Source organism: Oryzias melastigma, linkage group LG15 (genome assembly GCF_002922805.2).
Source record: "Oryzias melastigma strain HK-1 linkage group LG15, ASM292280v2, whole genome shotgun sequence".
NCBI classification, from domain to species: Eukaryota; Metazoa; Chordata; class Actinopteri; order Beloniformes; family Adrianichthyidae; genus Oryzias; species Oryzias melastigma.
In genome coordinates this window covers 9,990,469-10,015,012 of record NC_050526.1, presented here as the reverse complement: position 1 = coordinate 10,015,012, position 24,544 = coordinate 9,990,469, and the positions used below count along the sequence as shown (strand labels likewise).

The following is a 24,544-nucleotide window of genomic DNA, read 5'->3' as shown; positions in this document are numbered from 1 at the left end:
TTTTTAAAAATTTTTTTAAGGTCTACGCACCCTATTTCATTCCAATTTATTCTGCTTCCATACGCCAGTACTTATTTTAATATTTAGAAGCACATCTTATTCTTTTCGTAGCGACCTGTCGGTCTGTTCTCTTTATATATTTTAAATTTTTGGAAAACAGTAACTCTCACTGTAAGAGTTTTTATATGTGTCGATGTTTTTGATAAAATAGAATAAACTTGTTTCAAACCACAACGTGTTGACTGATAAGATGGAAATGACGTGATATCTGTTTTTTATTTATAAAAAAGGTTGTAAAATGTGGCATTTTTATTACAATTTAAACATTTTAGCAAAAAATATATATATATATATATATATATATATTTTTGGGAATCTTTGCCAAAAATCTTTGAAGTTTTCCGACCTGCTCTGTGTCTGATATTCATCATTTTAATTTGTATTATTGAACACTTGGATTTCCCTTTTAAAACTTTTACATCTGTAAAATACATGAAATACAGATGAAATTTCTGTATCCATTTTTACTATAAATTTACAGCGGTTTTTTTTCTAACAAGATCCAGTCCACAAAGACCTTATAAATCACCGTGTTGGTTTGGGGTTTACAGAAATCCTGCAGCCGCAGCAGCCGTGCAGCCCGTCAGTAAACTGCCCCACTCATATGAAAGCAAAGGGAGCAATAATTGCCCTTTTCCTGTCGAGACGTGGTGAGAAACACGCGCAGAAGACTGAACAATTTGCGCGACGGCGGATTCCAGAAAATCCAGAATACTGACAAATGTTTATCAAATTACAGAGAAAATATAGTAAATCAGCTGCTTGTAGCCTTTTGTTTATTTGCATTTTGACGTTGGTGTAAAAGAAACTCTAAAATCCATAAAACAGCCCAACATTAAAGAATGTAGATACACAGAAAATCCACTGATGTGTGAGTAAATGTGCGTCTCCGCGTGACGGATGTGTCGTGAAGGATAACTCTCCTTTCACCTTACTTGAAACACTGCTGCCCCCGTCTGGCAGGACTGGGCACTGCAGGAGGACATGTGATGAAACGCTTGGATTAAGAGCATTTACGACATTATTTTATTGTTGTAATAATGCACAGATATGTTTAAAATGGACCATTAACAGACACAAATTATGTTAAAAGCAAACATCAACTAAATGCTAATGAATTGGTAGCATGTATGCCAAAAGTATTTCCCTCATCATTACTCCTCCTCCACCTTGACCAATGACCAAATTCTGACCCTATCATCCAAATTTGGCTGCAGAAATGGAGAATCATCAGACCAGACAACGTTTTTCCATCTTCTATTGTCCAGTTTTGGTGATTCTGTGTGAATTGTAGTCTAAGTTTCCTTTCTAGCTGACAAGAATGTCACTAGGTGTGTTCTTTTGCTGCTCTAGTCCACCTGCATCAAGGTTGTCCTGCGTTCAGAGATTTCTACTGCAGACCTCAGTTGTAACCAGTGGTTATTTGAGTTCATGTTGTTTCTCTGTCAGCTGGAACCAGTGACCATTCTCTGACATTAACAAGAAATTTCTGCCCAAAGAACTGCACCTCACTGGATATTTTCTCTTTTTCTGACCATTTTCTTTAAACCCTACCGATGGTTGTGTGAAAATCCCAGTGGATCATCAGTTTTTGAAACAAACCATCCTGTCATTCCTAGTCATTTTTTGTGATCCTGTTTATCTTTATTATAGTTAATGTCAGATTCCGTACGTTTTTTGGGCCGTAAAATCTTAACCACACTTTCAGCAATTTATGCAATCTTGGTATCAAGAGGTTCAATAAGCAGATTTAAGTTTTTTTTATTTTTGGGATATTACGCAATTCATGCAAATTTTTAGCCCACGTTAAGTCAATGGGGAAATGTTCAACTTTTTTTGCACTTTAAAACTTATGCAATATTGGTATCAAAACGTTCAGCGCGTTCAGGACATTTATTCTTGTACTTTTGGTATATATCCTCCTACATTTTTTTAAGAGTTTACACAATTTTTTTGCAAATTTACTAGCCTCATGGAAAATGAACGAGAATTTTTCAAATCCTTTAAAAACTTTGTGCACTTTTGAAACAGCGTTGGTATCAAAACATTCAGAACATTCAGAACATTCATGCATGTTCTTTTGGTAGCCAAACATTTTACACAATTTAAGATTTTATGCCGTTTTTACACAATTTTCGAGAGGTTTTTCACATTTTGTGCACTTTCTGCAAATGATGTACTTTCCGCACATTCAGGACCTTGTTCAGCAATTAAAAAAAGAAAATTGCTTCAACATTTTTAGCAAAAAGCTTTAGTTTCTTCAGTAAAAAGCATTCTCACTAGCATTATCGCAGGTAAATCAACCTTTCTGATTTTATTTGACAAAGGGAGTATTTTATTTTGAAAGGAACACGTGTGTGCTGCTGTCAAAAGTAAATAAGTTAATATTTTTATGTATAGAAAAATATAACACTGTTATAATCAATTATTGTAAATATCTAAAAGTTATATAAAGGAGTGGTTTAACGGCCACAAAAACATACATGAAGTGTGTTTTTCTAAAAGGCTGTGTGGGAATACGCAGTTTTCCGGGTTTTGGTTTGTAAGAAACTGGAACCAAATGTTTTTTTAAGCATTAAAGGTTGTAGACCCGTGCTCTAACCATTGACTGATCATATGTATGTATATGGCTCCAACCTGTTTCCGCCATTCACGGTATATTTACAATATTTACATGTAATTGGGTTGCAACAGCAGAATGGTTTTGCGCATGCGTGTTCGAATGCGGAACTAATATTCAGAGAGCCCTTTTTCTCGGGGGATGACTATCGACGGCGGACCGGTCCATGACTGCACATCAACATTTGTCCTTAATTTGACATGAAACGCTTGTGAACCGGCCCGTTTCGGTTCAAGTTGATCCCAGAGCCTCCGTGTATCTGCTCGTCATGTCTCTCGCTGCGGAGGCCTTCGTGTCGCAGATGGCGGGTAACGTTTACGTCCTGGCTTCATTCTGTGCTCTTTATTTAGCTACTTTTAGCCTGCTAGCTGGAGCTGCTTCTCACGTTTACCTGACCCGAGGGATGAAAACACACCTGTGTTTGGTTTGGACCTCGGTATAGTGGGTCCTGGAAGACCAGACAGATGCACTGATAGATGTCAGCTGACTGTTTTATGCAAAAACAATATGTAAACATCAAATAATAATTACACTTTTACTCAGTGATCATTATTTGTGATTGACAGCTGCTGAACCCTGGCCTGAAAATGCCACCTTGTACCAACCACTGAAGGGTAAGGTGAAGAACCGCCCAGAACATTCAGTCTGCACGTTTCCCAGCTTGACGCTTGTTCCTGTTTTTTCTAACAGAAGATCAGATTTTGCTGTCAGACTCCGCCTCATCTTTTGCAGTTCAGGTAATTTATTGCAAAGAAACAAACTTTTTTTTTTTTTAAATTGTCTCCCTGGAATCCAGAAACGTATATTTCCGTCTAGGTTTGTCAGATTTACCATGAATGCACCACAGATCCCCCCATGTTATGAATGAGGTTTCTTCAGCAGCTCTCTGTCTGGTCTGCAGGCGTACCTCCGGATGTGTGGACTCCCAGTGCAGGTGGTCTGCAGAGCGAACGCTGAATACATGTCGCCGTCTGGTCAGTGTTGACCTTTGGAGAATGTTACTAATGTCAAAGTACAGTAAGAGGTGAAGTTATTACCTCAGTGTTGTTTTTGCTCTTCCTTTAGGTAAAATACCTTTCATTCATGTGGGGAACCAGGTCGTGTCAGAACTCGGGCCGATCGTGCAGTTTAGCAAAGCTAAGGTGAATAGATCAGCACAATTTCAGCTGTAATGCACATGATTCTTGGTTATTATTATTATTTTTTAAATTATTAATTTATTTGAAGCCATTTCAGCCACAAAACATATATAGATATATCAAATCGATTAAAGTTATTAATTTATAAATTGATTAGATATAGATTATTTTTACGTTTTCCACAGACCATCCAAACTTGGGCTGTGGGGTCAACCGCAGCTTAACCTCCATTTTTCTTTTAATAAATATAGTTTGACAATAAATAGAGCGGCTCTCGTTAACACAGAAACTTCTGAAAAAATAAGAATCATTTTTGGTGCACAGAAACTGTAATACATGCTTAATGCTGCTTAATTCTTCAAGTTTTTTTTACATGTTTTGTTCATCAATGTTGGTGTTATGACATTTATATAGATATCTTTATTTGTCATTGTCTCATGTACAACGAAATTAAAATTGCTGCCTGGTCGGTGCAACACTCATATTTAAAATCAACCCGTGGTAAAAGACTTACTACTAAAATAATAAATGATACATAAAAGTGCTGGTAATTTAAACCCAGAAATTAAAACAATTTTAAATAAAAAAAACTGGATCCTCGATAGGTGTTAGAATTGTTAAAACCAGAAAAAATATATTAAAAAAGACATATATAAATAAATAGTGAATAATAAAAAAATATGATTTAAGAAATAATAATGTTTTGTCAGTTAATTACTTTGGCAAATATTAACCCAAATACACAATTAAAATATTCATATATCCACAAAAGAAAATTCTTAATTTTTAATTTAAATAAAAAAAATTAAGTTAAAATAACAATCTCTTTCTGCAAGTGATTTTAAATAAATGTCAATCATACATTTTTTTAATTAAATTTTAATTTCTGCCATTATTTAGGTCTTTTTATGGTCTCTAATTTTTCTTCAAAGATCTTTTATATGAATAATTTTTCTCATCTTCAGTTGTCTTCTTTTATCAATACTTATTGATCCCTAAAACCCTTTTTGATTTTTGATTATTTTATTTTTCCAATGTTTGTTTCATTAAATATTTGTTATTAAATTAGGTTTTTCAGTCTCTTTATTTTTGCTTTATTTTACTGTTTTCACAACTTTTGAATACTTTTTGAATAACTTTCAATAATGATACATTTCACAGTTGAGTTTTTTTCTAATTATAATTTTATTTTCTGTTTTTTCAGCATTCGCTATGATAAATGTTTATTTTGCATTTAATTGTGACCATTTTAAATTCAATATTAGCCTTTTAGATACTTTGCTGTGTAAAAAAAAAAAAAAAAAAAAAAAATCAATTTTTAAGAATTGTGCTCTGAGTGACACAAAACTATGGAACTGAAGCCACAACATTTCAGTAAATTTTAGTCCCTCAATCTCTTTGAAAGAAAACTGCATTTTTTTTTTTGCATTAATGAAAGATTAGTAGAAGTGCCGTAAATAAACCTCTGTGGTTTATCGTCTCTCGTCCTCCGTTTGTGGTTGTCAGGGTCACTCTCTGAGTGACGGCTTGGACGACGTTCAGAGAGCGGAGATGAAGGCGTACATGGAGCTGGTCAACAACATGCTGCTCACTGCTGAGGTGCACACACACACACACACCCCCACACACCCCACACACACACACAACTGTGATGACAACAGCTCCTCCCATGTTGTCTTCATGACGCCTGTCCTGTCTGTCCTCCACAGCTGTTCGTCCAGTGGTGTGATGAAACCACCGTCTCTCAGGTGCGTGTCTCCTGTCTGCACGTGTGTCTGTGGCCCCGCCCTGATCTCATGACAGCGTGTCTGGACTTTTCTAGATCACTCGCTGCAGATACGGCAAGCCGTACTCGTGGCCTCTCAACTTGATTCTGGCCTATCAGAAGCAGTGGGAGGTGCGCAGGAAGATGAACGCCATTGGCTGGGGAGGGAAAACGGTCGAGCAGGTTAGCATCAACCCCACAAATGAATCTTTTCCTAAACAGTCCAACATGATGACCTTGGCGATTAGATCAGCTGACTTTAGCTCCAGTAGCTCCACTTTCTATATTTATCGTCACCCAAGATCCACTCTGATGAAAACAGTGTTTTTAACATGTTCTTCTGGCATTTTTATGAGGATTCAGGACATATTTAGTGTTTCCTCGCTAGACTGCAATTCTCTTTTCATGTTATTGTTGTTCTCCTGATGTTTTTCTTTCTTTTTTTTAGCATCTACTTTTTCAGAATGTGTTCAGTTTGCCACATTTACATGAATCTTCAATCACAATCAGATCTTTGTTTTCATATTATAACTTATTTTTCTATGAAGGTTTAACTTTTTTTTAATTAAAAAAACGTTCCCACTAGTTTTTTAACTATGATAATGAAATTTTTAACCAGAATCCCACAACCTAAATGTCTTAATAATAAATTTTCCATGTTGATCTGAAGCCTCTGCTTCCAAAATCTCCTCTTAGGGGGCGTGTCTTTTGGTGCTGAGTAGCCCCGCCCCTTATACCCCCCTGTCGGATTATCATAGCTCTGTGTCTCACTAGCATAAATCTTCACCGCTGCTTCATAAAAATGTCAGTAATGTCTGGGACGGAGCTGCTCAGCTCAGCTCCAAAAGCCACGCCCCTTCAGAGGAGATTTTGGAAAAAGGCATTCCGATCAACACATTTAAGACATTTAGGTTGTGGGATTTTGGTTAAAAACTTCATGATCATAATTAAAACACTACTGAGAACGTTTTAATTTTTTTTAAAAATGTCATAGGGGGACTTTAGTCCCTGATCTGACTAAAATATTCTGTTTTTTTAGTCTTTCTAATGGTTGTACACGATTTGAACCCCCTTTTTCCACTTTTCTTAATGACTCAAACAGTAACTTTTCCTCGTCTAAACCGTCTCACCGCAGGACTTTGTGTTTGCAGGTTTATGAGGATGTGAGTCAGTGCTGTCAGGCGCTGTCTCAGAGACTGGGGACACAACCGTTCTTCTTTGGTAAACAGTAAGTATTCTACCTGGAACTTTGGTCTCTGATTTATTTTTTCCCAAAAAGCTTTATTGCACATTCTTTAAATTTACAAAGATTCACATTCAATTTTTTTTAAAACAGTAGGTAACACAAATCACTACAAGTACAGTGCAACCAACACATCAACATACAACATTACCACACTTGAGGGTTACAATATAAATATGACTCAAAAAAGTTCAAAAATATTAAATATTAAATTTTCTTGAAGCTCCAGAATTTGCACGAGTTCTGTTGTTAACTTTTATCACTTTTTGACACATGAGGCTGCAGCTCTTTACTCCTCCTTGTGGTCAAGTGTTGTAACAACACCCTAACATTAAAAAAAAAAAAAAAAAATCTCCAGAACACAATTATTCAAAGCATTTACGGTTAAATGGTGAAAGTGAGAACTGATTTTCTGTTAGTTTTTCCGTTTTTATCAACATGATGTCCTTTAGCCCCAAAGCTTCATTTCTTTACGTGTGTTTGCAGTCCAACCGAACTGGACGCGCTGGTGTTTGGTCACCTCTTCACCATACTGACCACCCAGCTGACCAACACAGAGCTGATGGACAGGGTCAAGAGCTACAGCAACCTGCTGTCCTTCTGCAGGCGGATCGAGCAGACCTACTTTGATAGCAAGGACTCCTGAAGATCAGAGCAGACTCTCTCAGTCGCTTCATAGCCCGTTTTCTCCACTTCTGTCGCTCATTCCCTCTTTTGTTGCACAAAAAATACTGTTTTATGGGAATCCGGGGCAGCCAGATCCTTCAGGTTTAGTCAGCAGAACTTGATTAGATTTATATTCACTCTTTAGTATTTAAGATTAAAAGTGGAAGTTCCACAGTGTTACACATCATCTTCCCGTTCACTCTGATCCTCTGAATCCATGCTCCTCTGGGAGGCGGCCTCCTGTAATTCATGTCCCTGAGCCTTTCCAGTTCACACTGAAGGTGGGCGGTGTCCTCGACATGACCGCCTCTCAGGAGGCAGAACTCCACTTGACCCAGGTTTGAGGTCAAAAGGCAGGTGATGCTCTTCCTCCATGAGACTTAAAGGCCTGCAGAAGTGCAGAGGATCACTTCTTATGTACAGACAAAAGCAGAGATGGGACTCAATGCTGATTTCTGTGTGTGTAAATGTGAAGTGCCTCCATGACATTTTCCCCAATAAAGTGTTGTCTAAACATCTCTATTTGTAATTTGACTGTATAACACATCATGAATGAGTACATTTTAATAAACATAAAATAAGTTGAAGTCTGTGTTTGGGGCCCCACCTCCTCCTCTGCTCTGGCTGATGCCCCCTGGCTCTGGCTGGCCTGCCGTTGATCAGGTGGTGTTTGTGAGGCCAGCGTCTGTCTCCCAGGTTTCCTTTAGAGGTCAGGGTTTGACCCGTGAACTTCCAGGAGCTGTGGCATCATGAGTGATGGGCTGCAGTGACCGAAGGCTGCACAACTGGAGGTCATCAGCGGAGCGGCAGACAGAGAAATAAACAGAAACCTGCGTCGTACTGAGGAAGAGCGGCGCAGGCTGCAGGCATGTGAGCACTTAAGGTTCAACTCTCAGGTTACAAACCAAGAAAAAAATGAGAAGAATCACAAAAAAAGACACTTTCCACTGTTTTATAGGTATTTAGTTTACTAGATTCAAACTTTTTTTAAGCATTCCTAATAAACAACAGTTTCACCTCCAGCAACACATTTCTTGTTATAAGAATATGAATTTCCTAATTCCAAAAGGTGCTCCAAACAAACTTGTATGACCTTGAAACAGCAGCTAGATGATGAAAACATGCTGAAAAAAGGAGGAGCCTTGTTTTCCTTCTATTTGTTACCCTGCAGGACAGAAACGCACAACGACAAACTGATGTGCTAAAAAATCTGTGTACCATTCATGTTTTTCCGTTTTCCAATTTAAAAACAAAAACAAAAAAGGAAAAACTGTTCTTTTTTTTTTTTTTTTTTTTTACAATTTTAAGTTGAAAAACAAATGAATGAGTGATACATGGATTCTGAAAGAAAAAAAAATATCAACTTCACTCTTATGGTATCAAGCAAGGGCAGACATTCCATCTTCCTCCTATCCATAAGTCACAAGCTAAGTTTTCTTTCAGCTACTGTGGCAACAAAATATTAAATGAGTTTGAATGAATCTCAATTGACAGCAAGATTCAATAAAAATAACTTAAACATTATTTTGATCTCAATGAATAAAATTGGGTTTGATTTTGTTTAAAAAAAATAATAATTTTCATAAAATCAATTTGATTTGTAATTGTTATGTTAAAATTGTTTGTTTTTTGTTTTAGATTCTTGTTTACTTGCTTTTTAAAATTTTTAACAGAGGTGTGTTACTGTCCTGAATAAACCCGGATGGATTATTGAATTTTACTTATATTTAGATATCCTTTTCATGTGTGCAAATAAATCAAATCACTTCAAATCAAATCAAGTTGTCAGGATATTTTTTCTGTTTCAGGAAACAAATACACAGAATGATGCTACATGCAGGGTATGTTCAGAAATGTATTCAATATAATTAGCTGTATTAAATCTGCAAATGAAGAATATCTTTTTTAATTTTCCTCAAACTTAAAATATCTCACTGTTGAAAAGAACATTTTCTGAATAATGTAGTTTTCAGTTTTGAAAATCAAAGTAGTTAAATAAGATTAATTCCCACAAGAATGATTTAGTGTCTTTACTTTTGTCTTTCTTAGTTTAAAACATTTCACAGGAGTACAATAACTGCACTGAGATATTCCTGTTTGGTACAGCACATCTTTTATTTTGAAAGGCAGTCATACAAGCTTCTGTCAAAAGTAAAAATCGGTTTCACATTTTGAGAAAATGCTAATTTCTCTTATATTTCTGTTTTTACTAAGCCAAAAGATAAATATAGTTCATATTTATTATAAAAGTAACAATGTAATGATCGCAAAGCAGCATCACCTTTTCTTACAATAAGACTTTGTGGGTCCTACAGGTTTTGATCAGGAAGAAAGAGGCTAAAATAGATCTTTTAATGTCAAAAGTTTCAGACTTTGGGCGTGGAGTAAGCCTACCCTCATTTCCTATCATCTCTTTGTTTACACTCTCCCACTAGCTTACAGCCCCTCACAACCCAACCTCATATTATGAGAACAAAAGATCTATCCAGTCGTACAGTTTTGATCAGATATCAGTGAAGACGAGGAAAACAAAGATGTAGATATCTGTTTGCAAGTGGATGAATCAGAATGGAGTGGAGCAGTGAGCCTGTGACTCACTTTTGAAAATCACAAGCTTTCTTCAAAGGCAATTTTTTAATCTGCTACTGATTCACAACAATTTGAATAAAGAAAAAATCCAGAAAGGCAATTTTATGATCAGTTTTATTTAAACATGTCCTCCATGGTAAGAAAAATGCTATAAGAACACTTTAAAAACACGATTTTCATTGAAATTAAAAGCAGCAAACTTTGCATATGGAAGTAGCTGCTGCCACCTAGCGGTGGTAATCGATTACATGTTTTTTCCCCTTCTTTTTAGGGCTTAAAATCCAATTTATTATAAATACAATTATTTTGTTTATAGGTTGATACTGCTCTAAAGTTGAAACTTTTTTTGTTTGTTTATTTAAAAATTAAAAAAAAAAGAGGAATCTTTTCTTGCGATGACTGAATTGTAATTCCACCAATCACAGATGAGCTGTTGGTGTTTTCCTCGACGGTGATTGGTTGTTTCCTCTGTCAATCTTGTGTGCTCCCATAGGGCGTCTCTGTTCTCTGCAGCTGTCAGAAAGAGCCCTAAATGCGGCGGGGAATAACAAAACGGTCATGTGAGGCTGTTGGAGCTGCTTTGTGGTGTTCACCTCCGTAACCATGCGGGTCTGAGCCGCAGAGGTGAGGCTTTGAGGCGGTCGCTCGGTGGTTCAGGAGCCGGTTTTCGGGGCTACCGCGCCCTCTCGTTTGTTTTTAGCATGCAGCTACGCTAGAGCTAACGGTCACCTGACCGCAGAAAAAAAAAAAAAACAAGCTATTGATGCTATTTGCTAATCTCATATTTTTTTGTTTAAAAAAATCTTGAAATTTAGTAAAATCCAGAAAAAAAATCTTAAAGGAACAGAATAATAACTATCCCTCAGAATATTTTACTATTTAATCCTGTTAACCTCTTAATTATTATTATTATTTTAATTCATTTTAACAGAATCCTCTTTGTCCCTCCCCATGCAGACAGCTGACTCTCCTCACCTGGACCCGTCGCCATGGAGACCGTCAGCAGCTATGTATTGATCCATGGGAAGAACATCTCCCATGACAGCCCGGCAGGTTCTGCTGCCGTGCCCCACATGTCCATCGATAAGCTCTTCCCGGCTCTGCTGGAGTGCTTCGGCATCATTCTGTGCGGCTACATAGCTGGCAGGTGCTGGAGTTCATCTCCCCGAATGAGGATGCTGTTGTCTATTCTTTTATTTCAGTCTTTCATGTTCATCTTCTCCAGGGCTGACATCATCACAGAGGGCCAGGCGAAAGGTTTGGGGAACTTTGTGTCCAAGTTTGCGCTGCCCGCGCTGCTCTTCAAAAACATGGTGCTGTTGGACTTCGGGGACGTCATCTGGGCGTTCCTCTGGAGTGTCCTGGTTGCAAAGGTTTGTCAATCCTCTGTTTTCTAGCAGACGCCGTTCTGATGCTTCATGCGGCGCTGTGATGTGCCGCTGCGTGCAGGTGGCGGTGTTCCTGCTGGTGTGTGGGCTCACGCTGATGGTGGCCAGTCCAGACAGCAGGTACAGCAAGGCGGGTCTGTACGCAATCTTTGCCACTCAGAGCAATGACTTTGCTTTAGGATATCCTATAGGTGAGGCGAACACTTACCATCGGTGTCAGCCGTGGAGAAATGTGCTGAATATTACCCGTTTGTCTCCTCTCCTGCAGTCGATGCTTTGTATCGAAGCACGTATCCGGAGTACCTGCAGTACATCTACCTGGTGGCCCCGGTTTCCCTCATGCTGCTCAACCCCATCGGCTTTGCTCTTTGTGAGGTGCAGAGGTGGAAGCAGGCGCTCCATCCACAGCGCAGCAGTCTGCTCATCCTGGGAGTTGTAGTGTTACAGGTGCACACAGGTGTTTGTCAGAGGTCTTTTTTTCTTTGTGTACACCTGTGTAAAGCCTTAATGCATCCTTTGATGTCCTTGTTGCCTGTGAAGGTAATGAAGAACCCGATAGTGTTCATGGTGATCGTGGGAATCATCTCTCACTTTGCTCTGGGTCAGCGGATTCCCGCCGTCTTGTCAGAGTTCATCGACGGGCTGGCCAACTCATTTGGGGGGGCGGCGTTGTTTTACCTCGGCCTGACGATGGTGAGTGGCAGCCAAATGTGTTTGTTAAAGGTAAATGTAACCATTTAACTGTGTGTGTGTGGCTGACAGGTTGGACAGCTTAGAAAGCTAACCAGAGATACCGGAGTGGCCTTGATTCTCCTCATCACAGCCAAACTGTGAGTTCTGATCTTAAATCCTCCAAGCACCAATGAAACTTGTGTTTTTGGTATTTTAACATTTTCTTGTGGCGTTTTTCTGATGATGGAGGACATGCAGAAAGAAGGTTAAAATTACATTTTCATTTTTTATTATTTCTTTATTGAAATTATTGTGAATAAGAAGCAGACTAAAAAAATGTAGTTGGATCGTTTTTATGACGTAGAAAATATTCTGGGTGGGCCTCAAGCTTCTTGCATACTAATGGATCCAACGAGATATAACACTAGAGATGACACGCAGGCCTCTTACTCTTGATCTGTAAAGAGCGACACCACATTGGACTGGTATAAAAACAATGAGACATGGTTTAGCAGACAAAGTAAAATGAGCATAAAATATGTAAGCATAAATAATTTTTTATTTTATTTTCAAAATCACAGAAAGAAAGATTGATGTGGAAGAAATGTGATCTGTGTGACTTGCTGTTCTTCAGCCTGGTGATGCCACTGGTCTGCAAAGACTTGGTGGATATTCTGGACGTTGGAGTGAACAAGACGAGCGCCAACCACACCAGCTTGTCCAACTTTGCCTTTCTGTACGGAGCCTTCCCAACTGCACCGAGCGTGGCCATTTACGCCGGACACTACAACATGGAGTTAGAGGTGGTGAGTTCCATGACAGGGTTTCACTGCTGTGAGGACCAAGCAGGCACATGAGAGGACAAGAGCGAAACTATCAAAAATGAAGGAAGACTTTTTCCTTCCTCCTTAGGGATCGCTTCAATGTTCACCTCCATTGTTCCTCTGCACCCTCCTCACTCACACCAACCACCCTCATGTTCTTCTCCCTTTTTCTTCGGGCCCCCCCCTGGAAAATCTAACCTCTGCATCTTTTTACTGATCTATTTATTGTGCCTTATGACATTAATACAAAAAGGGCTTCTCAATTTATTTAAATTTAATTTAAAAAACCTTAAAAAAAAACTCTGTAATTCCTAACAAGGTGTTCATTATACCTTAAAATTGTTTTTCACAAGAAGTAGTCTATATGAATTGTTGTCATGGTAACGGGATGCAGCTTATGGTCCTCCGTGAGCTCTCAGAGCTTGTGTGTATGCACAGACACATGAAACATAGAGGAATTAGTGGCCCATGTCAACAGGCCTCATCAAGTCCTAGCGCTGCAGCCGCACGATTTCTAATAACCGGATGGTGGCAGTGGGATGGCAGCACAGGGGCAGGGGGTAGCTGGAGGGGGGCAGTCTAAAACCTGCCGATCCTCAGACGATTTTGGGGACCTTGGAGAGCCTCCTAACAGTCAGTTATTGCACTTCTGCCTTCCTGTCACTGAACTGCCTCTGCGTGACCTCCAGATGTGCCCGGGCGGCCACTGAACAATGTCAAAAATCGTTCAGTCAACGCTCATTTTGAACTTTCTCTTAGAACTGCTGCATGGCGAGTAAAAGTTTGACTGTCGCCACCCGATTACATTTACCATCGGACGATTTTGCTGAAAAACTGGCATGTAGGCCCCAGCGTAGTGGCATCTTTGCATATGTGGTCGTAGTTTTACTGCTTGTTTTTGTTGAAAAAGTTTGTTTCATAGAAACAAAGTTCACAAGTGTTTTTGTATCGCTTTGATTGAAGAAATATCAACCATTAACCCTGAGAATTAAATGTGTATAAAACAATTAAAAAAAAATCCTTCATGAATTATAAAATTACTTATAAACAATGCAATCAGAATCGAGGATTCACCCAGTTTGTGGTGTAAAACTAAACAAACTTCATTCACAAACCAGCCAAACGGACATGCAGCCTATTCCAACTGTCTTCAGGTGGTGGTGGGGTCAACCAGGTCACCCGTCCATCTCAGGGATATTTGTGTGAATGCTTAGTAAACATTCACACTATAGTGATTCTCCTTTCAGCACGTAAAAACTCAATCACACTTTCAGCAATCTTGGTATCAAAACATTCAGCCTGTTCACGACATCACTGTTTCTACTTTACTTTAGGTATTCATAAAAATGTATAGTTTTTGAAATACTGAGCCAAATATGCCCCATAGGAAATGAATGAGAAATTGCTGAAATCCTTCAAAAACTTGTGAACTTCTGCTTACTTTCATCTAAAGACACCATTCAGACTTAAAAATGATCAGTAACTACTGGGTAATTTAGAATTTAACTTTTAATTTAGCAACATGCTAGCTGTTTTGGCAAAATTAGACATTTTTCAATGTTTTGGCCAATTTAGAATTCAACTAATATTTTGGCTAGCTATCAGCTGGAATTTCAGCATATTCAGCCATTAGCTTTAGCATCTTCAGCAGGCACATCCAGCTTATAGCATTCTCACTAGCATCATCACAGGCAATGCTATATATCTAGTTACTAAGAGTCATTTCCTGTTGAGTCTCATTCCTCTCCTTAACGTTGGAAAACATAATCCCAAAAGTGTTTTTTAAACTCTTGAGTCTTTGTCCTTCAGGTAACGTCAGGGATGGTGATCAGCACGTTTTTGTCCGCCCCCATCATGTACGTGTCTGCCTGGTTGTTGACCATCCCGCTGATGGACCCCACCCCGCTGATGGCCGAGCTGGAGAACGTCAGCTTCAACAGCAGCGTCATCAGCCTCGTCGCACTGGTGCTGTATCCTTTCTTTTCACGGATGTCTGTGAAGCACGAGCAGCGGATGAGAACTTTCATCTGTGTGGCTCTCAGGTTTGGACCATCGGCGTGATGCTGCTCAGCAGGAAGTTCAGCAGACTCCCTCACATCTTTGTCTTGAACCTGTTCCTGGCCCAGGTGAGTCTGTGTTTGCTGACGTGACGCGGCGTGTTGGCGGCTGCCTCAGCTCTGTGCTCTCTGCTCTGCAGTTCTTGGTCTGCATCGGTATGATCCTGTGGAACTTCTTGGTGAAACAAGAAGACGTCCTTCTGGGCAAAATTCTCACCTTCACCTTGTTGTACGGCTCTCTGTACAGCACATACATCTGGACAGGTACGCTGAGGTTTGTGAGAGCTGCAGCTCTCTGCCTGTTGTTTTTTTTCTATTTGTGTTTTTTTGTTTCAGGTTTGATTCCTCTCTGCATGGCTCTGACAAACAGAGATGATCTGCTGAGACTCCGACCTGGAGTCTTCATGGTTTTGGGATGGGGGTATGTTTCCACACTGCAACCCCAACAGAACAAGACAATGATCATTTTTTTTAAATTTGTGCTGTATAAATCATTTTTGCTCAAATTCTGTGTTGTGTTTTTGTAGAATCCCCTTTCTGATGGTTGGAATTCTTCTGATATTAGGAGAGAGGACGAATACCATTGACTCCGCCTTCTTCTATGGCAGAGCTCAGGTTGGAACAAACTCCTAGCACAGAAGGTCTGATTTCCAGAATGCATCTTGTTCCTCTCCCCATGTGCGTCCACAGATCATCACCTCTGCTGTGGTTCTTGCTGTGAGTCTAGTGCTCGGCGCCGTGTCCCTGATGGGCCTCAGCCAGGGAGGCCGCGAGCAAAGCGGCTATGAGGCTCTGAGCAGAGCTGCTGCGACCGGCACCAGCGAGGAACCGAGGCCCCCTGGTGGAGCGGAGGACTCACGGCATCAGACACAGACACTAATCTCACCTGCCTGCAGCATCAACTCAGGTCGCTATGGGTTTTTTCCCCAAATCTCTTTTGGTATTCTTTTGGACTTCACAATAAACTTCCTTTATGAATTTTAAATGCTTTACAGTACTATTGGCAAACTAAAAGGGTTTAGCTTAAAGGTATTTTTAAAATTCCTAAATTTACTTGTGCTTGTTTGCATGTCACCATCACATTATTGATGTTTGCAGGAAAGAGGTATGTATTTAAAGTTCACCCAAACAGTTATGAAAAATTAGTTTTCATTCAAATTATTAAATTAAAAATATTTTACTATTGAATTCAAAATATAAAGTATTAATGCAAATTATAATGAAAGAATAATTGTGGTTTTATTTAAAAATACATGTAAATGGGATTTTTTGTTTTGACAGCTGCACTTATCCGAAAAGACCCAAAACTTTGAAAATATTGAGTTTGTTTGGTTTGTCATTTGTCTTAAAAGCATTGAATTTATGAAATAATACCTTTAAAAAGTCTTGATTTTTGATATCTGAGCCTCAAAAAATTGTGCTGCTTGAAATTTCTCCTTTTCACATTTCATGTCAAAAATTAAATGTTTTCAACTAAGATTTTTTTGATCAAATTATGTAAATAAACATCGGTAAGAGCAATTGTTATGGACTAATACCTGAATACCCACTGCCGTTTGATAAAAAAAAAAAAGAAGTAAAAGAAGAGCTCTACAGCATCACATCACAGACCATAGACAAGATATTTTTTAATTAACAGGATTTTTTTAATGTTATTTTAAATATTCCCATTTTTAATAATACAGACATTAAAAAATGGGAAGGAATTGATAAAATGAGAAATGATAATAAAATGGGAAATAGTCTAAGAAACTGGTCTTAATTTTTTTGACATCCATGGCCCCTAAAAAGGTCTTACAAAATCTTACATTTAACTTAAAGAAACTTTTGGAACCCCACTAAAATGCTTTGTTGAATTTGAGTTTAATTTCTTATTTCTGCTTTCTAAAAGTTTAAACAAATGTGCAAAATGATGTCAAACTGACAAAGCTGCATTTCTGGTACTTTTTTTTTAAATTCTTCAAATTTATAAAAAGGTTTTAAATCTAAACGTGGTTGTTTCACCTGGACTGTTATACAAGAATAATAATGATTATTTTCATACTTTTGTGTTGATGTGATTTAAACGTAAGCAGGTGAACTTGATGTTCTTCTGTGCAGGTCTCCACAGCATTTCTCCCCTCCAGACGGTGCCTGACATGATAGCCAGCACTCAGAGAGAGCACACAAACAGCACAGGTGACTGAGGCTTTAACCTGCTCCTGACCATCATTTCAAAGAGGACCTCCAGCTGGTGTGCATGCAGTGATGACAGACACTCAAAAGATCAGTCAGATCTGTAAAAGTCCACCTTAACTGTGTACATAAAGCTTAATGTTCATCATAGAAATTGCTGCCACTTCCAGAAAATGACTGATTGAAGATCAGTTGTTGTGGAGCTGGATTTGTAACTTTAAGTTTGACTGCAGGCCACAGGGGGGCGCTCCACGATGATCAGGGTCCTTCAGCATCAGAGCAGCCTTTGAATCTGCCTCCTCCAGGACTCCAGAGCCCAGATGAGAGACAGACCGTGAGGCACGTTCTGCTCTGTCTGCTGCTCAACGTCTGCCTGCTGGCGGTGAGAGATTGTCGCTGATAAGAAAAAAAAAAACACGCTGTTTTTAATAAAACAACGGCATTTAGAACTAGAAAAATATTGCTAGTTTGAATGCTTTTTGCTGAATCTGGTCGCTGAAAATGCAGAAGCAATTTGCAAAATGTTACATTTGCTAAAAGACTTGAAACTGGTTTACAATTTCTTAAAAATTGTCTGTAAGTTTGCTTAAAAATCCTCAATACATGCCAATTTTGCAAAAACATGTAGGCCTAAGCCGAATTCTTCCCTTCTCCCTTACCCTTTTTTTTAGCCCTCCAAACAGAAAGTTATGAAAAAATAGTCTTATATACCGGATGTCACTTTTGTTCGATGACGTCACCAATAATCGCTTGTCCGCTAGCATTAGCGCGGAGCTTCCAGTGCTTGAATATACATAATAACAGCAGTTTTATAACTTTAAAAAGGTCGTGCTACAGCAAAAAGTCATTACTTACATTTAAATGTAACCGAATGTGCCTCAGAGCGCATCCACCTGAAGAAAAGTGCTTCTCAGCGCAACACAGTTTACCTTGGCGATGGAGGACTTGTTTGCTCTCCGTTTGGAGGGTCAGATTTAAAAAATACATTTTCCGGATACGACTAGCACTTAAACTGCCCCTTCAAATGGAGGGGAAGGGAGAAGGGAAGAATTCAGATTGGGCCGTAGTGTGTTGCTTAAATATGAGCTAAACTACAAAGAACCCCAACAAACTTTAATAGATATCAAATTAGCCTATAATGCTAGCTCATTGATAAAATATTAGCTAAACTCCAATATAGCCTAAAAATCCTCAATAAATGCTAAATCATTAAAAATGTTAGCCTAAAAAAAATTGCTAAACTCAAAAGTAATCTATAAACCTCAGTAGATAACATATTAGTCAAAACATTAGCATGTTGCTAAAATATTCATATAAATTTCTAAATTTGCATAAAAACCTCAGCAGGTGCAAAACACCCAAATGAGCTTCCATAATTCTTGCAGAAAAAGCTCAATTCCAAATTCTAAAGTTACTGTTAATGATGGCATCAAAGTGCAAAGTTTTTGAAGAATTTCTCATTCACTTCCTATGCAGCCTATTTTGCTCAATATTTCAAAAACTATAGAGTCAATGAATACCAAAAATCCAAGCAGTGATGTCCTGAATGAGCTGAACGTTTTGATCCTAAGATTACTGGAATGGCTGAAAGTGTAATTGAGCTTGATGAGCCGCTTTTCTCCTTCAGAATCTCCTTCCCAGTTGAATGTGTTAATGTTGAAAAGTGTCAAAGCAGACAAAGGAGTGTCTTCACGTGTCTGCAGAACCTGTCCAGCTGTCTGTGGTGGTTGTTCAACGAGGATCCAGGAAGACTTTACCTGGAGCTGCAGTTCTTCTGCGCTGTGGCTAACTATGGACAGGTGATCCATTGTGGGTGTGTGTGTGTGTGTTTGTGCGTGCGCGTACAGTACGACTCAGTTTGTATTTCCTGTATTTCTGGTCCAGGGTTTCCTGTCTTTTGGTATTTTCGGCCTGGACAGAAACCTCGTCCTCTTGCCGTTTAAGAAGAGGTGAGACTGGCGCCTCCTCCTGGCTCCTGCACAGATTTCTGCGCTGGTATGTGGACTAACTTTGTGTTTCCCAGGCTGCTCAGCATGTGGCACGGGAGGGAGGATGAGGACCTGAGTCCAGCAGGTGTACCTGAGGAGGTCAGACTCACCTGTACTCAGTTTGTCCGCTATCACAAAGACCAGTGTGTGCAGGACATCGTGCTCACGCGCAGGTAAATGTTGTGGGGAGCTAAAGCTCCGCGTCCTTTGTTGAACTCAGCTGTGACTAATGATCTACTCTCATCTGTGAACTTTCACATTGCTCTCTTTAAAGACCCACTCCGATGAAAATGGTTTTCCAACACGTTTTTGTGACATTTTTCTGATGATGGAGGACATATAAAAAGAAAATTAAGCTTAAAATTATATTTCTGAGATCAGTATTTTTCTGAGGAAAGCCATGGTTTTATGTAGTGACGGATGGCGTTCCCTTCAATTCACAGAAATGTCAAACATTAGAAAATGGATCATTTTCTGAGTTATGACAAAGCTTTCATATAAACGAGGCCCAAAGTGCTTTACAGTCACAAATCCATCCACCCATTCACACACCGCAGCCGAACACTGCCACCAACCTTCCACCAGAGGCAATGTGGGGTTCAGTGCCCAAGGACACCTCAACACACAGGCAGGAATCGAACCGGCAATCATCCGATTAGGAGTCGTCCGCCCTACCGCTGCACCATGGCCGCCCCAGAATGGAGCTTCAGATCGATTAATCCATCTAAGCAGAATAGATCAATAATCAATTCATCAAAGTAGAGATCGATCTAGCGCATAATGCTGAAGCCTGCTAGCTTGATGCTAATGTATAATGGGATTTCCAATAGGACGGCTAATGCTAACGCTCATTCGACCTAAACATGCATTGCTGACTACATGAACAGTCTTATAAACTCATAGGTATGAATTTTCCAAACTCTTTTAAGGATATATTATTTTAAAGTTCTTTTTCTTCTTCTTCTGGAATAAGGTGTAATGCTATAGCGCGATCGCCACCTAGTGGCCAATAGGGCTGGGAATCACTGGGTACCTCACGATACGATACGATACGCGATACATGGCTCACGATATCGATAATATCGCGATACTGCGATAATTGGTAAAAATCCTCTCTAATAACTACCATTATATAGAACATGTTTTTGGGGGGAAATATATCCCCATTTGTCTTTTTTACCTTAAACACAATCATACTAAACAACTTTTCTTATTTTGTGCAACAAATTATACACACTTTTGTGCAAAAATGTTGAAATCAGTATAACTATGTCTTTGACAAACATTGACAACAACCAAATTGGAATTATCTGTCAAATTCAATGTTAACAATAGTAAACATGATCAGCAGTGACACTACTTAGTGCAGAATTGTTGTAAACAGAACAAATATTAAATAAGTCAAGTAGTGACAGCTATCTACCTCCAAAACAAAGGATGATGAACATAATGTTTAACAGCCTCTCTCAAAATTGACCTAATTTTTCGTGCACTTTTCTCTCACTTGAAAAGGGCTGAGCATCCAAAAATAAAGGCTGATTTACTCAGACTGTTACTTGAGATTATTTTTCCAATTTTTATCATTTTTCCATTTGGTCAGTCAGCAGTTAATAGGTAAAGACCTTAAAACACACATAATAATGGCAATAAATATAATTTTAAGTGCTTCAATTAATTAGCATTCTCCCTAATTTTACAGTGAATTCATGTACTTTAGTTTAATTACATTTAAATTTAACTTCATACATCAAATCCTGCTTTTTTATTTAAGAATTACTTTAATATTAACATTAGCAACAAGTAATTACATTGTTTGAAAACGTCACATTATAAATTTATCAAAGTTACACCGTACAGCAGCAGGTTAAACATTGAAGTGCATGAAAGCGAAAATTCCGACGCTCCTTGAAGCATACACAGACAACTGCGTAGCACGCGCTCAGTTCCCACGGCAAACAGAAAGTAAGTGATCGCTGACATTCTAGCGCTCAGACAAAGTCACTTCTTACCGGCTGGATCTCCTACAGATGGATGATAAATGCTGACAGGTAGACATGCTTCACACACGCGCTACAGAGCCTGTATCTCACCGGTGCTTCTCCCGAACGAGCGCGTGCATCGCTATTTAAAGTCCGACGCAGCGTGCGCCCATAGTTCCGGCGCGCGACTCAGACGCTCAGCGCTATAGCCTCTTTAAATGAAAATATAATATCGATACTTGGTGAGAACCCATCGAGAATCGATCGCAGGACTAAATATCGCGATATATCGCAATATCGATATTTTGGCACACCCCTAGTGGCCAAACTGAAACGCCCTCCAGTAAAGCAGAGCAATTGTTGGAGATTCTCCATTGAGAATCCATGTAACACTGTATGCTATCAGGGATGTCATTATTTCACTAATACATTTTACAGCATGTGAACTGGATCAGATTAATATGAAGATCTTCAAAACATGTTTATATAGATCATTAATCTATGTCTAGACAAAAGTGTCTAAATATGTAAATCGTGTAAAATTTTTATTTTGAATCCAGTTTTATTTATATAGCCTAATACGACAAAAAATGGCCTCATTGGGCTTCATGCTGGTAATTGTACAGAAGCAGAAGGTCGGTCATAAACTAGAAACAATATCTGATTGCTAAACTAAACAGACTAAACTAAACAGGTTACCCCCGCCCTTAGACCCTCCTTCTCCGTAAGGAAAAACTCCTAAAAAACCTGATTCAGGAAAAAAGAAGAAACCTCAGGGATGCTCACATGAGGGCGAGATCCTCTCCCAGGACAGACAGTGGATTTACCAGAACTACTAAAGAAGAATTAGCTTATCTAACTCTATAACTACGTATTTAAATAGAGCCAGACAGGACTGGGGGGCAGGTGGGGGGGCGAGGTCCACAGCCAAGAACAGGAGCACAGACTATCCACCTGGAATCTGAGATCTCTGCAATCTCTCCCGCTCCTTGAATGGAATTAAAATGAGAGGATTGAAGGAATAAAAAACAAAATCAGAATCTAATCGATCCAGGTACTGGTGAACTGAATCCATTCTGGAAATTATTGACGATTCGCAGCCCTAGTATAGACTTTTGGAGGGTTGAAAGATTTATATTCCCATCACATCTCATGAAACTTGCATGAATCATACGTGATTAATGTATATATGAAACTCATTAGTGATTCATGCATCAGTTACATTATTTTAATGTCATATGTGCGATATAAAAGTTTTACATCAGCTGTACATGCATGAAAAGTCCGTTGGACATCGTGAAAAGGTTGTGGAAAGCCACAAATTTGCGCAATAATTATGCATGAATGCGTAAGATTAACATCAAAGTTGAACTACGTAAACTACACATGAACAGTTTCATTCTCAACCAACCAAAAATTCCGAACTGCTCAAAACTGAATTCACATAAAGACTCGTCGCCAAAACACTTGACGCATATCTGCGCACATCAACGAATCCAAGAAATATTTCTGAATATTCCACATGGATCACAAGAAACTGAAGTTACATATGTGGAAAATGGTACGTAGCAGCAGTGTCACACAACCTAAATGAACTACTGCTGCTCTGCAGAAACTATGTCCTAGAAAACAACAAATGTTTATTGATTTTGGCTAAAAACTGCATCATCATAACTCAAAGACCTCTGGGAAAGCTTTTAAGAGGATCGGAGTGGGACTTAAAGCAACCTTTCCAGCTGGAATCCACTTTGACTCTGCTTATCTTCTAACCAATTCCTTTTTCTGACGGATTCATTTCTGTCTTCTCCTCGACCTGCTCCTCCTGCTGGCCTCTGCCTCCTCACTGCTCCTCTGTAGCGGATCGGTGGAGAGTGTCAACCCTTCGACCGGTGAATCCTTCCTCTGATTGCCGCAGGTCTGAAGGGGGGCTGCAGCAGGAGGACCCAGCGGGACACTCCCCATCCCAGCATACTCCCTCGCACACAGACGTCCCGGAGCAGCCACAGGGTCCAGTCCAGAACCTCAGTCCGGTTAAGTCCTGCAGCGCGGACGCTCCGCGGCTCTCCCAGCTGCAGCCTCAACAACTCGGCAACTGTCTGCACCAACATGAGTCTAGGTCAAGCCCGCCCCCGCCCCACCCCCAACAGGTTTTTCAGGGCAGTGATTTGGTGGACTGGCTGGTGGAGCGCGGCCTGTGCAGCGGGCGCACCGAGGCGGAACTCTACGGCGTCCGCCTGCAGCAGGGAGGAGTGCTGCGGCGCCTAACGGGCCAGCAGAGCTTCAGGGACGAACTCGGCCTGCTGTACCACTTCACACAGGAGGGGGGTGGAGCTAATGAAACTCCCCCATGTCTGCTGTGACCTTTTGACCTTTAAAGACAGTACAAAACACAACAAATGAAGGTATTTATCCAAAACAAAAGTTTCTTCCAAAACTTGAGTCTGGTTATTGCTGCAAAATATAACCAGCTTTTTTTCCCCTCAAATTCTTCCAATTTACGATTAAATCTTTAAACCTTTAAAAATTTCCACTTTTCTCTTTTTTTGTCATTAAAGTGCTGCAGCAGAAAGCACTAAACCTTGTCATTCCTAACGGATTCATCAGTTCTCCTTTAGGGGACAAAACCTCGCGTCACCACTTTTCCATTTGCAAGCTGTTCCCCCCCGTCTGCGCCTGCTGCTTGCATGATTCAGCTGCGCAGACGCCTCTGCACTGAAACTGTTTACACTGTCCGACTGCATTCTGCACATTGTCTAATTATGCAAACCACCGGATTGTTTTGGCGCGGCGCTGCAGACACCTGTCGGGTCACTTTGATGCTGCTGTTGATTTCCTGACGTTTGAAGACATAAAGCATGCCGTTACTGTGAAACTTTATTTGTTACAGCCACATGGCAGCCAAAGCAGCTCCAGAAGAGTTTATTAAAACTGTTTACAAATGTGAGGCTGCTGCTTTACAACGTTTCTAGACATTTGATAATGATGATCATAATCACATGCAACATATTTAGAAACAGTGGACAATGATGGACTGATGTTGCTGTGAACATGAAAATGAAGCCATTTCATTAAGTCGTTGAAGCCCTAAAGACATTCAGAAAAATGTGAAAGTGTGTGTGCATGCAGTCTGTGTGTGTATGAAAAGGACGATTTGTACGTGAAGTCAACGTTTTATTTTATCCAAACTCGATCAGAGTCGAGGACTGTTGAAGACACAAATAAAACACTACCTGCATCCAAATGTTCTACTTTAATTTATCATTTAATTGATGAAGTTTGAGAATTCAAAATGATAATCAAATAATAAAACATTTCAGGGCTCTAGATTAGTTTTTTGTGCCTAGCTTTTCTTCTTAGGTGCACAAACATGAAAGTTTGG

General features: G+C 39.5%; 2 protein-coding genes across 4 annotated transcripts; both read left to right on the top strand.

Moving 5' to 3' along the window:
* The first annotated feature begins 2,795 nt into the window (after positions 1-2,795).
* mtx2 (metaxin 2) lies at positions 2,796-8,011 on the top strand. Its single transcript, XM_024298041.2, has 10 exons — positions 2,796-2,988; positions 3,247-3,294; positions 3,371-3,417; positions 3,582-3,654; positions 3,746-3,822; positions 5,326-5,418; positions 5,529-5,567; positions 5,642-5,767; positions 6,736-6,812; positions 7,314-8,011. Exons 1-10 carry the CDS (start codon positions 2,949-2,951, stop codon positions 7,471-7,473), a joined length of 780 nt encoding a protein of 259 aa, XP_024153809.1. The 5' UTR covers positions 2,796-2,948; the 3' UTR covers positions 7,474-8,011.
* A 2,368-nt stretch (positions 8,012-10,379) lies between these two features.
* Positions 10,380-24,406, top strand: LOC112161843 (integral membrane protein GPR155). 3 transcript variants are annotated; one of them, XM_024297316.2, is made up of 21 exons: positions 10,385-10,706; positions 11,040-11,229; positions 11,308-11,455; positions 11,532-11,661; positions 11,739-11,917; positions 12,011-12,163; positions 12,233-12,300; positions 12,777-12,948; positions 14,776-14,931; positions 15,009-15,092; positions 15,164-15,287; positions 15,360-15,444; positions 15,551-15,638; positions 15,714-15,930; positions 17,124-17,201; positions 17,432-17,580; positions 18,902-18,997; positions 19,083-19,147; positions 19,222-19,359; positions 23,081-23,567; positions 23,721-24,406. In XM_024297316.2, the coding sequence occupies exons 2-20, from the start codon at positions 11,072-11,074 to the stop codon at positions 23,523-23,525; spliced, it is 2,733 nt and encodes a 910-aa protein (XP_024153084.1). In that variant the 5' UTR covers positions 10,385-10,706; positions 11,040-11,071; the 3' UTR covers positions 23,526-23,567; positions 23,721-24,406. The 3 variants fall into 3 exon arrangements, with proteins under 3 accessions (XP_024153085.1, XP_024153084.1, XP_036071384.1); XM_024297317.2 differs by lacking the exon at positions 23,721-24,406 and having other exon boundaries at positions 10,380-10,706; positions 23,023-23,223; XM_036215491.1 differs by having other exon boundaries at positions 23,081-24,406.
* The last annotated feature ends 138 nt before the right edge of the window (positions 24,407-24,544 follow it).